Source organism: Acomys russatus, chromosome X (genome assembly GCF_903995435.1).
Source record: "Acomys russatus chromosome X, mAcoRus1.1, whole genome shotgun sequence".
Classification (NCBI taxonomy): domain Eukaryota; kingdom Metazoa; phylum Chordata; class Mammalia; order Rodentia; family Muridae; genus Acomys; species Acomys russatus.
Genome location: NC_067169.1, coordinates 49,923,967 through 49,944,185, shown reverse-complemented (window position 1 = coordinate 49,944,185; position 20,219 = coordinate 49,923,967). Strand labels below are relative to the sequence as shown.

The following is a 20,219-nucleotide window of genomic DNA, read 5'->3' as shown; positions in this document are numbered from 1 at the left end:
AAAAAGGGCCTCCTTATTTCAAAGGCTTGGGGAGAACTGAGGGGCAGGGGAAGGCACAAGGTCAGGATGACCCCGAGAATGCAAAGGCCTAGAAAGCAGAGGACCCTGGCAAGCCTGGGAGGCAGTAGCTGAGGGTGGGCTTTACTTTCAGTAGCTTCCTGGCTAGTGTGGTCCATATCCCCGATGGAGTACCACTGCCCTCTTGTGGACTATACCAAGGCTGGCTCCAGGCTGCAGCTTCCAGCTCTCAGAGGCTTGCCTAGTCCAGGTAGCTCCTCAGCCTCTTCTATCTCTAGGGGCAGCTGCAAGAGCAGCCCAGGAAGCATGCCCTCCTTTTGGAGTCTGCAGCTTCCCATCAGTGTCTACACAGTGCCTGTGCTACCCACCTGGGCCTCTTCCCACCAGTGCGTGTGCACAGCTGCTTTGTGGTCACCCAAGCTCAGGGGTTGGTGACAGCACGTGTAGTGATGCGCACTATGGGGCAGCTCTGAGTGGCTGTTGACTCCTGGCAGGACCGGGCCCAAGAGGGATGGGGTCCTAGCCCTGACTCTAGAGGGTGGCTAAACCACTGTGCAACAGGGATCCAGTGACTGAGAATGCAGCCTGATGTGCATTGACCTCCAGGACTCAGAGATCTGAGGGCACCAAGTGAGAACCGGCAGCCTGGCATCACCTGAGAGCTTGCCAGAAATGCAAGTTCTCAGGCCATTGCTCCATGTGATCACAAGCCCTACCGGAGGTGTTGGTGCTTAGGAAATGTGAAGGTCTCTGGAAGGATTACAAGCAAACACATAGGTATGAGGCAGGCTGGCTAAGCAGCTGTACCATATCTTGCTGGGTTACTTAGCCCATGACTGCCTTGGGAGAAGCCACAGGGTTTGAGGCGGGTGTCCATGTGGAACTACAGACTGAGCTCCCAGCTTCTCTCACCACCCCATGGTCTCTTGATGCAACAGGGCCTACCTGTGGCACCTCTGCCCTTCCAGCCAGTTCAGGGTATCAGAGGCCTCATAGACTGTTGTTTCTTCCAGGAGCCTGCCCTATCCTCCATATCTGTCTCATTGTCAGATAAGGCACACAAAGGACACCCCTAGTTATGCTCCCTTCCAACCCAAAGCTACCCTTTATGTGCTCCCCAATACCCAGAGGCTGACTGGATTTTTGCCTTCCAAGGTCCTATGCAGTACTGATGAGGAAAAGCCAAAAATATGCATTGACAAGTAGAAGCTGAAGGTCAATGAAAGGAGGAGCTAAAGGGGATTTGACGGAGGCCCAGGTCTGCTTTGGCTGTGGTTGGTTGTGATTCAAGTTATAGGATTCCTACCTGAATGCTCAGGTAGCCTGGTATGTGACAAAGCATCATTCACAGGTCCCTATTGGAGCTCTGATGAAGCTGAGCTGTGACAGGCAGCAGGACTTTTGCACCCAGGTAATGGCATTCTTGGGTGAGTGCAAATGCTTTCAGTATTCCAAAGCCTGTGCTCTGGCGTGCCATTTAACAGTAGTAGGCTGCATACTCATTGACCTTTCCGTCAGAGTCTGTCCCTGAGTGATGTCATAGTTTCGTTTGACTTGCCTAAGCATACTATATGATGGTCACAAAAATGTCCATACGTATATTGCTCAGAAATCTAAGTTGTATGACTTTCTTTTCACCTGTGCCTTGGATCTTACAAGGATTTTTTTCCTTCTGGGTTGACAGTTCTTTTAATATATACAATGTACACTAGTACTTCATATAATTTATTCATGTCATTTTCAGTGACGTCTGTATTGTCCTCATAAAGACAAAGGATGAAAGCTAGGTTTTCTTGTGTACCAAGTACAAAACAGGTGCTAAGAAGTTAATATTGAGAGCAATTTATAAGACCAACTTTCAGGATGACTCAGTTTACCATAGTGGCTTCACACCATCTTGTGTCACGATATGGATGCCACACGGCATTGGCTCGTTTCTGTGATGGCAGCTGTAACCCTGATTAGCTCGTTTTTGCTTGCCCCCCTTTTGCATGTTTTACTGCTTCTGCTGTTGCAAATACTTGTGTTGACCACATTTGGCAGAAGCACAAGTATCAGTAATGGAAAAACCACTGTCGTGACTCTCTTTCCATCAGAGTGGCTGTCAAGTCCTATGATTCCATCCTAACACTGTAAGAAGGTAGACTGGAAGGTTTCACTCAAAGAAGACAGAGTAGTCCGACCACTTCTGTTGCTTTGATGCAATTCACATATCTTTCTATAATTTCTTTCTTTTGAAGTGATATCAACTTGGGCAGGATCAAACTTGTAAGCCGGAGAAATAATTTCTATGACATAAGAGCCAGGTAGAATATCAACTAGAAAACTCCAATCTGTCTTAAGGAAACCAATGTGCTCTTCTCTGCCTCCCAGCGCTAGGTATATGGAGGCCCAGTACTGAAGCTTTACCCCTGAAACACTGCATACCCTCTAATTTTGAAATAATCTCCCGGGCCCTTAGCAGAAGCCTTGGGCACCTCTGAGTTTTTGACACCCCGTTAGTAGCAACAGTTGTGTATACGGCACAGGACCCTCCTCCAAGCCACTGAGGGCTGTATCCCTACTGTTTTTGCTTTGCCTGGACTGCATAGGAGTGAAACAAAAGCAAGCTGAGCCAGGCACAACCATCCTCAGGGCTGTTATGGACTCCTGAGCTCATGGTGCAAGCTGCTGCTCAAATCCAGGACCCTAGCCTAGTCATGGAATGGAATTTCAAGTTTTTGTCTGAGTCTTGGCTTCTCCAAATTCTGCCTGCCTTCCCAACCACCTTCCCAAGACATGAGGTCTTCTCTTTTTCCCATGGTGTTACTCCAAGTCCTGACACAATATGTTAAGACTCAACAGAAGGCAGGGTAAATGCTTACAACCTGTGACTTACGGTTTGGAGCTGCAACCTTTGTCCCCAGCCCATTGTCTCAGCAAAAATGCATCTACACAGCCAGTGTGCGTCTCCAGTCATGCTTTATTGTTTTGCAGAGGGAACTTCTGTGGCCTGCCCTCACCTCTCCTCTCTCCTTAGAACAGAAGGGCCTTAGCCCAGGCCCTCCAGACCCTGCTTCCTCCCAGAGATTATAATATACTCAAGAGGGAGTGGTTGCATGTGCATGCAGATATGCGTGTGTATGTATAGGTATATACATATGTATATATACATATACACATATATATTTTGGCTGTACAGTATTTATAGGTACAGAGAAAAAGAGGATTATTATTACAATGATGGCTGCAACCCACCACAATCCAGTTACCCAACCAAAGACAAAGAAAGCACCACTTGGCCTCTGAATGGCTGCCAGATTTCTGTCTGAACAAACATAACTACTGGGTGGGATAAATCAGACTGGGATCAAAGCCAGGATGGCTAAGGTAAGCCCTTCCATGTGTTTTGTCCAGGGTATCTACTCTAGGAAAGGACTGCTCTTATTGACCACCACTATGGGCAAAATGCATGAGGGTACATCTGTGCATCTTGCTGCTACTCTCAGCTTTGGCCTGGCCTGTGTCGTGGGAATGAGCTAATTTACCTATAGCTTTGGCCATGAGTAGCCAAAGGCTGCCCACAACTCTAGGGAGTAGTAGCTTAAAGTGTGGGCTGAAGTAGGAGAGGATGGTTAATTGGTATCTTGCGGCTTGAGGGAAAAAAAAAAAGGCTCTTCACCCTCATATCCCAAGCTATCCCAGTTCGTCATGTTATCTACTAAGGGCCCATAGGGCTGTTCTCAATCTGCTCCATAAGAGACAGCATCACATTTATAGAAATAAAACGGGTTGTGGTGGTTTGTGCTTCCCTATTCTGTTCCCCATCAGTTGCTCCAGACCTGCATTCAGGGTCAATGTTGGCCCCCAGGCAGGATCAGGACCTTATATCCAAACTCAAAAGAACCCTAGCACCAAACGAGATGGCCTGGCTTCTTGCTCTGGCAGAGAGCCCAGGCCACACAAATGCTCTCCATCTTCTTCCCCTTTATCAGTAGGTAGCTGCTGGGGCTCCAGAAACAGTAGGGTCTTCTTGGTCAGGTGGGCAGCACCGGTCTTCTTGCCACTAACAGGATTCTCTTCTCTTGGGAGAAGAATGGGGGTGATGGTGGGTGGAGGCAGAACACCTACACCCTCTTCTCTTGTGTCTGTGCAGAGTTGCATTAGGATGTAAGAGGACGGACAGCTGGGCCACCTAGACCTGGCTCTGTCCCTAGAGGTGTCTCAGGACTTATTCCCTCTCATTTCTTTGGTGGCAGGGGCCTAGGCAATGTCAGCCTAAGGCTTACAGCTTTGTTTCAGGGCCAGCTGCCTGAAGTGTGGGGAAAGAGTCCCGGATCTTTGCCACTTCCATGGCACACAAATGCCCAAAGACTTTGTTGTACCAGTCAGGAGAACGGCCCCTGGGGAGGAAGAGGCAGGCAGACATGAGAAATTGGGTTTCCACTGGGGCCTTTGTTGGGGAAAAGGAAGAAAGGAACTCTCTCCCACACTGGGCATTACTGACATAAGGTAGAGGCAGGGGATGGGCTCAGAGCCAAGGGGGTGAGGCTGGTATCCTAAGCCTGGTACCTGAGGTCAGCACGGCAGATGTGAGTGAGGCGAGAGCGGCCCAGGCCACAGGGCTCCATGAGGTACTGGGAGGTAAGCATAAGGGCGCGCACTCCAGACTCTGGGATAGGTTGCTCAGGATCCAGGGACTGGGAGACAAGGAGGCACCCACCACGAGGCAGGTCTGAGCGCCACATCCTGGAACACAGAGGAGGGGCAAGAGGCCATGTGCATATCCCTGCTATTGGCTTTCGCCCCACCTTCCTGGTTCCTGGAGCCCAGCCAGAATAGTAGCAGGAGCCTCTCACCTGAGCACCACAAAGTCGCGGCAAGGGTGGGGTGCCATGCTATCAGTGACATAGTGGTAAAGCTCCACCCCTGGCATCAGGGCTTCCAGCACCTGGGCCCGCAGTAAGTCCTCATCCCACAGGGCCCGCTCCCGAAGGACACGATGCAGCACCACAGCTGGAGGGGCAGCTACTTCTGTGGATGCTTTCCACATCCGAAGCGGGTGCCCATCTGGTGCCTACAAGCCAAAGGGGTGGGGATAAAAACACTTATCAAGGTGAGAGAGCTCCAAATTCATGCCAGACCAGGCCTCCTGACCCAGATGCAGACAAACTGACACGGACCCCTACTTCTATGTCCTTTTTACATTCCTGCTTCTCAGCCTGCTCTAGAGCACAAAGCAAAGATGGATCCCACACATTCAGATGCTTACTGGGCCTATGATAATGTGGGCACAGTATATGGTATTTCTGGATGGGGGGAAACAAGGGGGCAATTATTATTAACGGATTTGCCATCAAAGCATTTTGCGTGTGCCAGGTTCTTTGCCAGTTCTCTACCTTAACTCCATGAGGAGGGTTTAGTCATGGTCATTCTATATACAGAAAATGTCTGGGCGCAGCATCACTCATGATCGACATTCCAGAAACAGCAAGGTACTAACAGAGAGGCACTGCTAGGAGCCACCTCCACCCCTGGCCTGCACTGAAGGTGCTGGATAGAGGAACTAAATGTGGCCTGAGAGAGGTCTTACTTGGAGGCCAATCAGTCCAGGCAGCAGGAAATAGAAACATAGAGTGGGTATTGCAAGGGGCTTTGCCTGTCCAGGACCAAAGGAGACCCAGGCGTTTCAGTGAACTATAGCATAATGGCAGTGAGTCTGAAGTGGAGCTATGAAGACAATCCAGGCACGTGGCGCCAGCCAGATGCATTGGCCTCATATGGCTCTTGACTCCTTCACACACTTGGTCAGCTGGCTGTCACCCCCCAAGTACCAAGTACAGGCCCAGTATGGCTGACAGAGCAACTCTATGGAATGAACTTAGTCCTCTCTACAGCCTACAACAAAATGGAAGAGTGTAGCGCTCACCTTCCTGCAAGCCAGCTCTGTGTGCTGGGGCCCCGGCACATTGGTCCAGCCCTTGAAGCGTTCTGCAGCATCCCGAAGCAGCTCCTGCACACTCTCCTCCATGTAAAGGCTCAGACTCACTCCAGCAGCCTGTGCCTGTCTCAGCTCAGCCAGGGCAGGGCCAGGAGGACTGAGCTCAGCTGCACTGTATGAGCCACATAGTTGCACCACCATATCCTGGGGCACCTGGGAAGACACACACACACACACACACACAAACACACACACACACACACACACACACACACTGAGTGGGTGCTGTAGGGAGCAGAGTACCCCCACAAATGTCAATGTTAAGAGTAAGTGGAGAAGCATGGCTATTATACTGCATAAGAAACTGATGACCAAGAAGAGACTTGATACCCTATGAGAATATATAGGGGGACGTAATCCCCCTCAGGAACAGCCATAGGGGAGGGGAATAATGGGAAAATGGGGGGGGGGAGGAATGGGAGGATACAAGGGATGGGATAAACATTGAGATGTAACAAGAATAAATTAATAAAAAAATAAAAAAATAAAAAATAAATAAATTAAAAAAAAAAAAAAAAAGAAACTGATGAAGAAGGTTCATAAATTGGAGCTTGAGGGATAAGTGTCAAGCTGGGCTTCTTGCCTGACTTGGGGTCTGTGATGGCTATCTAGGTTGTCAACGTGACTAAAACTGGAATCACTTAAGAACCAAGCAGCTGGGCACACTTGTGGAGGAGTTTCTTTATTGAATCCTTTGAGGTGAGAAGACCCGCCCTACGTCTGGGTCATTTGAGATCAGAAGACCTGCCCTAAATCTGGGACACACCTTCTGGTAGCAGTCTGCATGAAAAGACATGTTAAAATGAAGCTTTTTTGCTTTTATCCTGTTTGCTCTGGCTCTTGCTGGCAAGCTTATCTCTCCTGCTGCTGAGGCATTCCTTCGCTGGTATTAGAACCTATTTGAGGATCCCAACACAGATCAAAGATCACCCTCATGGACTGAACAATTACTGGATTCTTGCCTTTCTATTGGGAGACAGCCATTGTTGGACTAGTCAGACCACAGCCTTTAAAGCCATTATGTATATATATATCCATATTCATTCTATCAGTTTTGTGTGTGTGTATGTATGTATGTATGTATGTATGTGTGTGTGTGTGTGTGTGTGTGTGTGTGTGTGTACATACATACACATTCTATCAGTTCTGTTCCTCAACCTTTGTAATGTTTTATACACTTCCTCATGTTGTGGGTGACCCCCATAAAATTATTTTTGTTGCTACTTCATAACTGTACTTTTGTTACTGTAATGAATCGTAATGTCAAAATTTTTGGAGACAGAAATTTGCCAGAGGGGTCACTACCCACAGGTTGAGAGTCACTGCTCTAGAGCCTCCTGATACAGAGTCCAAAGGTCAGGCCTGGTGATTCTGATAAGCAGGTCCCACAGTCTTGCCCGACGTACCTGGAAAAGTTTCTTGCAGTCACTAATCATGTGTGATAGGCCTTGGGTGGCAGCCATGTTCTCACTCAGGTCCCTAGGGCCTGGCCGGCCGACCAGGCTGCGTTTGCTCTTGATCCTGGAGGGAGATAGGGATAGAACAAGATGGCACTAAGGCACAAGACAAGATGGATGGTAGATGCCTCTTAGTTCTTGAGAAGCCAGCTTGCCAGTCCTGAGCATAGAATCATTTAGTGTCTTTCAGGAAAGGCCTCTTCCACAGTGGCTAAGACTAAAACCCCTTAGGGTAGGGGCAAGAACAGCACTAGTAGCTCCTTAAGTCCAAAAAGTTCCATGGAACCACATTCTCCTGGGCTGGCCCCAGCATGTACTACCCCGTTCACCTGGGTGAGGGGCTGTCCTTCTTAGAGACGTTGAGGTGGAAGATGGAGGGTGCCAGACACACCGCCAGGTTGCCAGCTGTCATCTGGTTTTCCTCAGCAGAGGCGATATCACTTAGGAAGTAGAGTAGGGTCTGCAGCACTTCTCGGTTCTCATCAGGGAGCAGCAAGGTGGCAGCCTGTGCTGCCGCCAACCACTGTTCTTTGGGGAGGACTGCAGGACAGGAGAGGCAGAAGGACCGTCTTTATTTCCCCCAGAAGCACCAGCAGCAGGCTTCCTGCTTTCCAGAAAGCACAAGGCCTGACAGGCTCCAATGGAAAGGGTCAGATGGGCTTTGGGTCACCCCTGGCAGCTAGCTCTAGCTCTGCTCTAGCACACAGGACAGACAGGCTTTGGGAAATGCCTTTCCTCAGGGTCTCAGTCTACCCTACCAAAACCAGGTCTGAGAGAGTAGTAGAATGTGGCCCCTCTCCAAGCATCTTTTCAAATCTGGAGGATAAATGGTCCCCATTAGCTCATGTGGCCAGCTGCCAGGTCCATTTCCTGAAAGCCCCTCTGCATCGGGCAGGCTGAGGGTAAGGACGGGTTAGTAAGAAAGAGTACAGGGGACTTACGCTGGTAGATTTGTAGGAAAGTGGTGGTGAGCTTGCTGGTAAAAATGGGCTCAGGCAGGTCCCTAAAATACTGTTTCAGTAGATCAGCCACATCGTAGGCCGACTGGCCCTCATAGCACACGTTGTCAGGGGAGGTCTCATTCATTTGGCGCAGGCTCTGAATCCTCGACTTGACCCCAGACTTCCGGAAGATGCCCACCTGACCCATTGAGAGGGAGGAATAAGGTGAAATGCAGGGGAGAGGGGAGACTGTGAGGGCAGCCCAGAACTGGGGTGTCAGGGACACAGGCCACAGCGGAGACTGGGATGCCTGGCCGGTTTCTTGATGCAAGTAAGTCCAGAGAGAAAGATAGCTGTCATGGAGATAAGGCGGAACAGGTGGCCTTAGACAAAGCCAGGCTTGGAGACTAGAAAGACTACAAAGCCTGGGACAGAAAGAAAAAGCTGCTTCGAAAGTGGGCAGGAGGCTCCAGCCATAAAGAAAGGAAAGGAGCTTTGGCGTCATCCCTTGCTGCGCCTTGCAAAGGAAGGGAAGGCTTTCCGGCAAGCAGTCCAACCCAAGAGGAGAGACAGAGCGGCCAGCCTTGGGCCTTCCTCAGCTCCTAGCATCACTTCTCTGCAGGTTCCCTGAGGATGACCCACCTGGTCCAGGCACTGGCTCCGTAGGTAGCGCATGGCTTGCTGAATGCTCTGGGGCAAAGGCTGGCCTGTGCGCTGCACATGGATGAGGGGCGGCACTCCGAATACATGATGTCCCCGGTAGTCTGGAGTCTTGTTCCTTTTCATAAACTTGGGCATTGACCTGTTTGGGGGTGCAGAAGCAATCAGGAGGAGATAGCTCAGTTCGAAGGCTCTCTATTGCCTAGAAGCAAGAGGAGTAGAGAACACACCGTGTCCTCAGGAGCCACATTCAGCGACCACCTGCTTTTACCCTCAGCCCGCGAAAGCCACAGGGACGTAGGAGCCCTCATCAGTACATCAGGTGGCCAGCCGTAGGTTTTGAGCTTAGAGGAAGAACCATTGGGAAGGATAAGTACACCTACTAGGTCAGAGGGGCCTATAGAAAGGATGTGGTAAGTCAGCAGGCTCCTGCAGGACAGGGCGGTATTGTCCCACAGCGGGAGTGAGGCAAACCCACTCCAGGTAGAAAGGACAGCATGAGCTAAAACACAAGGAGAGGGCAACTCGTCCCACAGGCCATCAAGATGACACTGCTCGAGAGCAGGTGACTTAAAGGACCAGAGGATGGGACTACCCCAGAACACGAGAGGATCCAGACGGAAAGGAATGTGAACAATGGGAAAGCCACAAGGCTGTTTACGTACTCGATACGTGACAACCAAAGTGTATTTTAGGACAACAACCTCCCCGATGGCAGCATGGACGCTGGGAAGGAGAAAGAACAGCTGGAGGACCTGGGGATTTCCAGACCACATGTATCCTCACACGGCCCCTCTAGCCTCCTGGAACAGTACCACTCCACTGGCCTGTGGCCTCAGCCTGCCTGTCTGTCCTGTCTCTGGACTGTGCTCCTCGGACACAGAATCTAGGCAAGCCCATAGCTCCTGTCCTGCACGGCTCAAGAGACACTCACCATCCCCAGGCCTGTTTGTGGGGCACAGTATACTTCTCCATGAAGCCAGTGAGCCGCAGCAGCGAGCCCTTGTGCAGCAAGTTGATCTGGCCCGCAAACTGCCTGTTGATCTCCAGGGACTCAGAGTTGAGGCTAGGTCGGTGGGAGTTCTGGAAGCTATGCCAGCGGAGTTTCCTAGGGGACAGACAGGCAGAGAGCACCGGAGACACAGGTTTGCTAAGCCTTAGAGAAACATCATGTCCTTCTGGTCCCTTTTTATTGCCTCCCCCATCCAAAAAGGAAGTATAGGGAAATGGGAATGCTCTGGGGCTGTGGGTTGGCAAAAGTTTGGTTTCAGCTTTGGGGTCAGCCTGGGTTCAAGAAACTCTCATGGAGGGTGGCAGCAAGTTCAGATCCATTTAGTCCCAAAAGGCAGTACTGGTCTCCACCCATTCTAATGCCACCGTGGCAAGAAACCCTCATCATTAAAACCGAGCAGCAGATGCCATCTCTAACACCCTTGCGGCTAAGATGAGGAAACCAAATCCTGAAAAAGCCCCACTTTCTTGAGGCCACACCAGGCTTAGAGCCAGTACTGAACATTCGGAACTCCAGCTTCTTGAACTTGGTCTCTTTTTCTCTTGGGACTGGCTGCCTGGAAATGGTCTCCTGATCCCCCCAAGAACATCCCCCCACCCCCACCCTGCCATCTTTATGATTAAGAAAGCAGAGCAGAGAGAAGGTAGAGACTGAGAGGGAACCCCATTCCCATCCCTACCCCAAACTCTTACCTGCAAGGTCTGGTAAGTGAAGCCCCAACACCTGAATCACGTCGTTCCCGGGGCACTGATGCCTGGAGTCCTACCAGGGCTTCGCCAGCTTCAGCCTCATTTCTGGAGTTGCCACTACTGTCAAGTTCGCTGGAGGAAACCGCAGTATCAGAAACGGAGCACCCTTCTTCCACAGACAGGCTGGAGGCTGATGTGGGCTCTGCAGCTGCCTTTGCTTCTTGCTCATGATCCTGGGCCTGGGCTGGAACCTTCTTAGCCTCAGCCTGTACCAGTGATTCAACCACAGTGGGGTCCTGAGCTAGGACTATCAGTGGGACTTCCTCCTTGGCTTGGGTTGGGAACTCTCTGTGGGCCTGAGACTCTGCCTGGGCTGGGTCTTCATCCTGGCCTTCCACCTCGCCTGTGGCTATTTCCACCGATGAAGTAGCTTCCTCTTCTTCCTCCTCTCCCTCCTCCTTATCTCCAAGCCTCAAGTCTGGGTACATGGTCTGAGACCAGAGCTCTACCCGTTGCTGGAGCCCCCACACGTGCTCCAGGATGTCATCTAGATGGGCATAGCTGCCTTCACTCTCCTCATCTTCAGCCTTAGCCTGTATAGGCTCAGCTGGGTACAGCTCGGGCAAGTTGTCGTAAATGCTGGCATGGCTGCCTGTGGAACCACAGGAGCCCCGGCGCCCTTCATAGCCCCAGCACCTACCTGGCTGCCAATCTGCCAGGTGATGGCCATCATCTGGACAAAGGCTTTCAATGGACAGAGAACGAGGGAATGTGCCTGGCTTATGGTCCCTGGGCACATGCACCAGGCAGTCACGCCGGCGTATAGGCTGAGGATGCCGGAATGTGGCTACAGGCCAAGCCTCCCAGACCTTGTGAGTCTCACCATCTCTGTTCCTGGCTGAAGTGGTGGCCCTATTCTTGGCCCTGTAAAATCCAGCTGAGAGGAAGCCACGGCAACTGCGAAAAGATGAAGCTTTAGTAGCCTTTTCTGAGGTGGCCAGGCGTTGCTCAGGCTCTGTTTGACGACTGTCACCCTTTTCTTTCCTCCTCAGAGATTCGAGGTGTTTGAGGAAGCTTCGGGAATAATGCTTCTTTGCTTTGTCTTGGGAATTCTCCTGGCCCTGGGTGGGACTAAGGAAGGGCTGATTACTTGCGCTGGGGACATGACTTAACAAGGACGGGTCTGCTGACTCTGGTGAAAGGCTCACAGAGATGGCTGGCAGGGAGGCAGCGCTAAGTTCTGTGAGGACACTTTCACAGCTTGAGGTCCCCAGGAGGCTAGGGCTTGGTGGGGCCAGCAGGGCAGAAGAGCCCATGGGAGACCCACACTTGCTTTCCTGCTCAAAGGCCCAATGCCTGCTGATGGTGCATTGCTCCTCTTCTGAGTCTTCATCCTGGGGAGGCATCATAGGAGGGGGCGGGTCACAGAAGCCTAACAGGCAAGTACCAGCATGTGCTCTACTCTACTTCCATATGCTTTCGGGTAGGGCAGGGTGAAGAACTTTGCTTTCTGATAGAAAACATGGACTAGGAATGGAAAGCTGGCTCTCAGAGTACTGTAGGAACCTGGGAATCACAGATGGAGCCTAGACACATGGTGACAGTCACCTAATTAATCCACTACCTCCATTTCACAGATAAAGTGACATAAGTCAGAAGACATTTACCCAAGGTCAGTTATTGTCATGGTTATGTCAAGCACAGAAGTTCTTAAATGTTTATAGGCTATGGCCTTAGATTAAAATTATGGTATCTGAAAGCTAGAGAAGATTTTAGATCTTCTAATTCCATTTCTCCTCGGTAAATGGAGGAAACATCTGGAGAGGAGTTGAAGGTTGCCAAAGGGTGCTTAGTAGTCAGTGGCAGAAGTGTCCCCAAGCCAGCATTTTGTGAATTTGCTACCCTACCTGACTGCAGGCCTCTGGTAGGGAAAGCTGCAGAGGAGACAACAAATGTGTCCCCGAGAAGCAATGAGGCCATGAGGCTTACTTGCAAGGCTATATTCAAAGAGGCCTTATGGCTTTTGTAAGGAGTGGACAAGTTGGAAACGTCTCAGAGAGCAATCTGTCCAGTCTCCCGACTCACTGTAGTGATGAGAAAATGAGGCTAGGGGTCGGGGAATAAAGTCTCATGGAGGTAAGGCTCCTGACTTCTAAGACCTTTCTGCTACATTACCCTGTCCCTTCTACTATTCAAAGAATTTTAGCTACGGTAAATGAAGTAGTGACGGTAAATGTTTTCCTCTGAGGAAGGCCATCATTAGATCAAGTTATTAACAAGAAACCAAAGGGAGAAGTGGTTTCAGTAGGAAGTAGAGTCAGGAATGATCCAGGGTGCTTGCTCTCATATGCTCCTATAGATGAGACTCACCAAAACCCTATGTGATCCCATAGGACCTGCAGTATAGGAGGTCTCTGCACCTCCACCCCCATGCTAGAGATCCTGGACCCTCTGGATAAGGGAACTTGTTCACAAGTGCATGTCCTTGGATTTTCCCAGGTGCTGTGAGACCACAGACCTCACCCTTGCCAGGATTCACCTGTTTGCATTGAAAATGAACCTCAAGCTTCATCGAAGCACAATTGTTCAAGGTCATCAGCCTCCTGCAATACAAAGTACATGTTCACCCAGGATTCCCAATTCCCCCAGAGCCTGAGATAGCCTACCAAGACACTTTCAAGATGCCACCCACCATTTCCCATAACCAAGCAACCAAAACTCTTCCAAGCTTAATCTCCATGATGTCTTAAGTATGATGCTGGGAAGAGCATACCCTCGGTCTTCCTAGTGCTGAGATACAGAAGCAAAGCACTACAGATGGGATAAGTTCAGGAAGAGCATGCAGAAGGCACAGCAGACACACTGAGGACAAGACCCGGAACTTTCAGGAAGAGATAGGATACAGTCAAAAAAGGCTTCCTGGAAACGCAGAGGTGTGATTCTGAGGATAAGAGAAGCAGGGACAGCAATTCCAGATGCCAGCAGGAGCCTGTGACAAGGTCAAGAAGAAAGGGCACAGTCAATCAACAAAGAAACTAGGGGGAGGGGGTGTGATCAGAGCCAAGGGAGGTCAAAAGAAGGATGGCAAACGTGTCATGTGGAGAAGGTTTTGTAGCTTTGCATATAGGCAGTGGCAGATTTTAACAGAGGAAAACGCCCACCTGGGGTTTTAAAAAGGTGACTCTGGTGGCTGTAGAGAGAATGGCTTTATCGGGGAGGAAGATCAGAAGACAGAGGCTAACATACAGTGAGCAGAATACAGTGAGGGGGCTTTAATAGAGGCAAGGAGAAATCATGGTTTAGCCTTAGGAAACGGCAGAAGTGGCTTAAGTAGAAAGGTCTGAATCCAAGGCATGCTTTGAGGAACGTGAATCAGACCCTATCTGGATCTTCTAGCTACAGTGATAGGGGTAAAGGAGGGAGTCTTAGGCACAGTAACCAACCATAATGAGCAAATAAGATTGCAGAAAAGGAGCCTCATTAATAAAGAATTGTGCTTCCATATAATAGAAGGTACAAGGGGGTTGTCTTTTCCACAAAGAAGCTCAAAACTGGGCTCAAGGCTTCTGAGGTGTGGCCCTCAGCCCCCTACCTGCACAGGGCCCCCAGAGAGTCCTGGTCCAGAAAACTGTAGTCCTTCTTCACAGAGTCAAGATCCAGGGGGAACACACCTTCTGTGTGGTGGAAAGAAGCAAAGATGAGGCTGGCAGGGGATCAGAAACGGTCTCAGGTATCCTGGAGCTGCAGGGAGGAAGGAAGCAAGAAGGCCAGGGCCACAGCAAAAGGAAAATCTAGGAATACAATACGAGTGGTAGGGTTTGGCTCTTAAGGTGTCTTTTAACCTTAGACTCACGGGGGTTGAATATCAGATATCCACAGTACAATTCAAAACAGTAGCAACATTACAGTTGTGAGGTAGCAATGAAATCATTCGGTGGCTGGGGGCACCACAACATGAGGGACTATAGTAAAAGGCTGCAGCATTAGGAAGGCTGAGGAGAACTTAGACCTTGCAAACGCTGCCCTTAGAGTCTAAATCAGGAAGGCTTAAGTTCCGAGCTACAGGTGCCTGGAAGGTGGTGGAGCCTTTAGCAAGCGGGGCCCAGTGGAAAGAGTTGAATCGTTGAATGGGTATCAGAACTTGGCCCCTGTCCACACTAGCCCTCCTTCCTTACCTTTCCTTCTTAACCCATCCTGAGGTATAAAGCTTTTCTCCACTCCACATTTCAACTGTGGTGTTCTGCCTGGCAACAAGCCCAAAGCAACGGGGCCACGCGTCCATGAAGGGAAACCACAAGGCCAAATACACTGTCCCACCTTTTAAGTTGTTTATCTCAGGCACTGAGATACTGAGGTACTTGGGGTGGGGGGGGGAGAAAGCTAATGAGGCAGAGAAAAGCTAGGGAGGTTAGAGTTGGGAGTTGAGGGAAAAATCTGGAAAATGTCTTGGAGGCCTGAGCTGAAATAAAGAAGCAAGTAAAGAGGTCCAGGTCTAGACAGCAGGCCTGCGAAGTTCAACGGAGGCAAAAAGCCAACTTGAGTCCCTTCTTCCAGAGCAGTGGGAGCCATCTTCCCAGGACCCAGGGAAAGGAGAGGGGGCAGAGAATAAGACATAAACCCATTCACGCATTTACTCAACCAACTGATATTGGTTCCAGGTCATGCCAGGCACCATGCAAAGTAGTGAGCAGCACAAGCTTGGGGTCTCTGCCTTCAGGGAGTTTACACAGTCATAGGAAACAGGCAATAAACAATACCCTAAACCTAGATAACACAAAGGCCATGAAAAACCTGAGCATGACAGCACAGTAAATAGAGGCTGGTGGAGGTGGGGCTACTTGATAAGACGCAGACAGCCCAGCCCTTTCCTGGGCAAAGGGAGACAGAATAGGGAAGGAGGGAGAGAGGGAGGGAAGGAGGGAGGAATGGAGGGAGAGAGAGGGAGGGAAGAAGGGAGGGAGGCACACACACACAGAGAGAGAGAGAGAGAGAGAGAGAGAGAGAGAGGGAGAGAGAGAGAGAGAGAGAGAGAGAGAGAGAGAGAGAGAGAGAGAGAGAGAGAGATGGCTGAGAAAACCCAGCTAAGCAGAGAAACTAGGAAGATTTTCAGCCAGAAGCAACACAAATACCAAGGTTCTGATGAGGGAAGAGGCCTGGGTAGGAAGGAGTAGGAAGTGGAAAGGAAGCCAGGCTGTAGTGAACAAAGAAGAAGAGTGGTCAGTCAGAGCGCAGGACTCGCATTTATTCCACTTAGCAAAGCATATGAGTCACACGGTCAGTCACTGCTGTGGACAGGTCTAGGAAGTGAAATAGAAGCACAGAGGTCAAGGAGGATCCTGGTGCTCCAGGCTGGGTGAGCAGTGGTGGATCACAGAATACCCAGCAGCGGAGATGGTAAGAAATATATTCATTTTGGAAGAAGAAGATTTGCAGGACACTCAGCCATGCGGAAGAAGAGACTTCGGGCTAATTCCTGAATATACAGAACCCAAGCAACAGAGTGGACGGCCCGTGCCTCTAGGAGTTGTCCTAGGCTTGGCAAACCTTCAGATGCACCTGTTGGATCTCAGAGTAAAGATGCTGAGTTGGTGGCTGATTTGATGAACCAGAAGCTTTGAAACGAGGTCTGGACAGACCCATTTCCGGAGCTGTCCCAGGAGAGACGAATGAGGATCTCATAGCAAAGAAATGTGGGGAAAGGCAAGGGTCTGTGCTGAGCCCTGAGATAACCTAATATTTAGATGCCAGTTAGAGGAAGCAGAGTCCGGAAAGCAGCCTGAGGGCGGTAGCCAGAGATGAAGAGGCAGGTGGAGGCATTCCAGAAGACAAAAAGGAGTGGCTACCAGCACTGACCACTACTGAAAGTTAAAAGTAAGATGACAGTGGGGGAGTAGCCGTGGAGGTGACAGGTGAGGTTGACAGGATGACTTAGGAGTGAAGTCAGGGTGCAGCAGGGGTAAATGAAAAAACCAGTGATGAAGAAATAGGCATCAAGAACTCCAAGAACAAAACTCAGAAAAAATAAAGAGAAATGATGAAAAAGCAGAAATGAGGCCATCGCTGTGGGCCAAGTGAGGTCCAAATTGAGCTTCCAGGAGTCACAATTAATTCCTCCTTCACGCTGCCCTCAGGAGGAACACAAAGCAACATGGTGAGCATGATGGGGGCACTTTGAAACATGGAAACTGATGAACAGTCTCACAGCGAGGAGAACTGAGCTTCAGGAGTGAAGTCCCTGCACAAAGCTGATCCAGACCAGGATACACAGTCGTTTTTTGGTGTGGCTTCACCGAGCATGTGTTTGACCCATTTTGCAGATGAAAAAGTGATGGGGAAAGCAAGTTTAGGGATAGGGTGGAGGGAGGTGAGCAATTGAATGGCTTTACCTTCAAAAAGCTGGGCATAGTGAGGGAATCCTGTTGCCCGAAGCCATTCACATGCTTTTTTGGCCTCAGTTTCTAAAACAGAACAGAAGAAAAGAAACGGGTAGAGAAATGGGGTTAACAGAGTGTTGGGTGAACACTGCCTCACACCCAGTAGGCAAGCATACCTAGTTCTGGCAATTCAGCAATCACAAGGAAGACACAACGTGACTGGCCAGTGAAGGTACCTTCTGCTCCCTGTGCTCCATTTCCTGTGTCAGCCACAGCCTTCCTGGAACTCATTCCCAAATCCCACCTGTCCCCAGTCCCTCCCACTCTCCCAACCCATGACCTAGACCCAAACATACCACCACCAGTGGCTTCTAGGATTGTCTACCTTCCAGGTCCTAGGCAGAACATCCTCATTCAGCTAGGCTATTTGAAATGCCCAACCATACTTATTGCTTCCTTGTCACTATCATAGTTATCATCATCCAATCTGCTGAAAGGCAAATGTCATTTCACACATAATCACCTGTAAAGAAGGCACTTGTCCTCAGTGTAACTTTGAAAGGAAATTACTTAAGCCAGGCACAGGACATGCCTATAATCCCAGCAGTTAGGTGGTGGAGGTGGGAGGATTATGAGTTCAAGGCCAGCCTGGGCTTGGCACACTGAGAGGAGGGGATGGGAGTGGAAAAGATGGGAGAGGAGACTTGCAGCTTCCCCAGTTCTTTTCCTCCCTAGCTACTCGCTAATGTCCACTGCCCCTTCCCCAGGTGGCTTCCCAGGACAGTCCTAGCTCTCCTTCTGGGCTCGGGCTGTTTGTGGAACACTCCAGTGCTGAACTTTAAGATGTCACAGTGCTGGCCTGTGGGAGTCTTGGAGGGTAATAGCTGGGTTGGTCTAACTCTTCAGCTATAGGAGTAGCTGGCCCAGAGTTGGACACATGTACGGCCAGAAAGAAGGCACAGAAGAGGCCCTGATGGCCACTGCGGAGGCTAAACAGTAACAGCAGAGCTCCGGGATTATGTGGCAGCACCTACTTGTTCCTCATGTAGGCGGAACCAAGGTACTGCCCAGGGAGATCCTGCAGCCATAGACGGTGGCACTGTGGGCTTTGCAAGGCAAAGCTGCTGGTCTCCGCAGAGCTGTGCTGACTGTAGATTCTTGCCCTCAGCATTCCTTCTGTGTGTGGTGGCTCTGCGGACCAAGGAACTCTAAGGAGACTGCTGGGTTTGTTTGTTTGTTTGTTTTCCAAGAAGAAAGAGCTCTATAATCTTAGAGCTCACTTACAAGGAAATCTAGGAGGAGACCTTGTCAGCCTGGATTGATAAGAAAAGGAACCCTTATAACACTCTTTCAGAAATGCAAGTAGACTCAGGATAGAAGAGCAGGGGAAGGTGGAAGCTATAAAAAAATATATAGTAATAAGCTCCCAAAGGATCACACACTGGTGAGAATTGTGGGGAGGAAAAGAGAGTGTCTGGCAAATTTTTGGTGTATTAGCAGGTTCCGGGGCAAACGGGTATGGCAGGGGTGAGCATCTGTGTATTTCTCCAAGTACATGCACCAACTCAGCACCTACAGTCTCTCTATACGGTCACAACCAAATCTTCTCATGGCTATGATCCATGAGGATCACTACAGGAGTGTGCACCTGTATTTTGCATGCAGGTGTCTTGGTCCATGTGTGCACCCACATGTCTCTGTGTGTGCCCTCTCATAGTGCACCTTCCTCTGTGAGGCTTCTCAGGGTCGGAGCCCCACTAACAGTACCGCAGCTCGTCTGCCAGGGGGCGATACAGGTCTAATAAAAGATTCACCTCCCCAGGCCAATGGAAGGGAAAAGAGGGACTACACACCAACTAAGGGAGCATCTGAAGCATGTGGTTTGTCTACACCTCCCCTGTCCTCTGTTCTCACTCTAGCCCCAACAGAAGGCATTTCTAGTATCTGAGCACCCTGCAGAGCAACCAGCTTTGCTTTCCTGTTACTAGGACAAAAAGAAAAATCTAAAGAATGGATGAGGTCAGACTTTCCAAAGAGGTGTGATCAGGAGACAGTGACCTCTAAAAGGTAACAAGTCTGTTATGGTCATTAATCCTCTGCATGCCAGGAATACTTATTTATTTATTAATTTATTATTTATTTATTATGTGTATTTCCATGTGTGCACATGCATACATACATGTGATCTCACCAGCCTTGTACAATATTTTTAAAGCTATAATCCATGTACACACACAAAATCAAAAAAGTAACTATCCAGTGTCACCCAGAATTAAGTGTCATAACTGAAGCTACAATGCTGAGCATGCAATTCCGTGTCCGGTGTTCTTTTCCATGACATTACACCACCAGCCCTCCAATTCCAGGCAAGCAAGGAAACAATTCTAAGTTCTGAAAACTTTTTGGCTGCTTCTTCTCATTTGATGAAATCACAACCCCGTGTTCAAATCCTGATGTTGTCATTCTCAAACTCTTTGACAATGGGCAAGTCCTATAATCTCTCTATTGCATCCACTAAAAGGAACACTAAGCAAAACACCTGGGAAGAGAAAAGCCATTGGCACATTCTGCCAAGCACTCACTAACAGTGTTCCCTTCCAGACCTGGTTTTCAAAGTTCTAACTAAAAGGGGGAACTAGAGAATGGCCTGGCTGACATGTGCTTCTGTGTCTAAGCAATGAGGCCCATCAATCTCAGAATTGGAGCCAAATGGCCCAGGGAAGTGAGGTTAAGAACCAGAGACACTGAAGGGGCTTCAAGACAAAGGAAAGGCACAAAGGAGTTTAGGGTTAGGTCTCAGGACTGGATTCCTCAGCAGCCCTCCTTAGGAGGAATCCAGAGAATGTAATGGGTTATTACCCAGCAGGATGTCAGGGACACTGACTTCTGACAGTACAACATCTCAGGAAGGCCTTGGGGGCCCTGAGGCTCCTTCTCAGATGGAGCAGTCAGGGACATATGTCTTGGTGATTAAGGGGTGAGCCGAAGTACTTTGCTTCATCCGTCTAACATGCCACTGCCTGTCAGGCGAGAGGCCGGAAGTGACCCCACCCCCCACTACATTAGAGTCAACTCACCTGAGGCTGGA

The 20,219-nt window shown here is 49.8% G+C and overlaps 1 protein-coding gene across 6 annotated transcripts in view; it reads right to left on the bottom strand.

Annotated features, from left to right (window-relative positions):
• Positions 1–3,016: 3,016 nt before the first annotated feature.
• Positions 3,017–20,219, bottom strand: part of Stard8 (StAR related lipid transfer domain containing 8) — a 75,258-nt gene continuing 58,055 nt past the window's right edge. For 3 of the 6 annotated variants that reach the window (XM_051142570.1, XM_051142572.1, XM_051142573.1), the window contains 13 exons: positions 17,144–17,215; positions 14,350–14,431; positions 13,297–13,360; positions 10,761–12,151; positions 9,991–10,164; positions 9,039–9,198; positions 8,397–8,595; positions 7,785–7,995; positions 7,405–7,519; positions 5,927–6,151; positions 4,857–5,074; positions 4,570–4,746; positions 3,017–4,400 (listed from right to left, as the gene is read on the bottom strand). In XM_051142570.1, coding sequence (XP_050998527.1) covers positions 4,283–4,400; positions 4,570–4,746; positions 4,857–5,074; positions 5,927–6,151; positions 7,405–7,519; positions 7,785–7,995; positions 8,397–8,595; positions 9,039–9,198; positions 9,991–10,164; positions 10,761–12,151; positions 13,297–13,360; positions 14,350–14,431; positions 17,144–17,215 — 3,206 coding nt within the window. In that variant the 3' untranslated portion in view covers positions 3,017–4,282. The remainder of the gene's footprint in view (positions 4,401–4,569; positions 4,747–4,856; positions 5,075–5,926; positions 6,152–7,404; positions 7,520–7,784; positions 7,996–8,396; positions 8,596–9,038; positions 9,199–9,990; positions 10,165–10,760; positions 12,152–13,296; positions 13,361–14,349; positions 14,432–17,143; positions 17,216–20,219) is intronic. The other 3 variants (XM_051142574.1, XM_051142575.1, XM_051142571.1) reach the window with 2 other exon arrangements.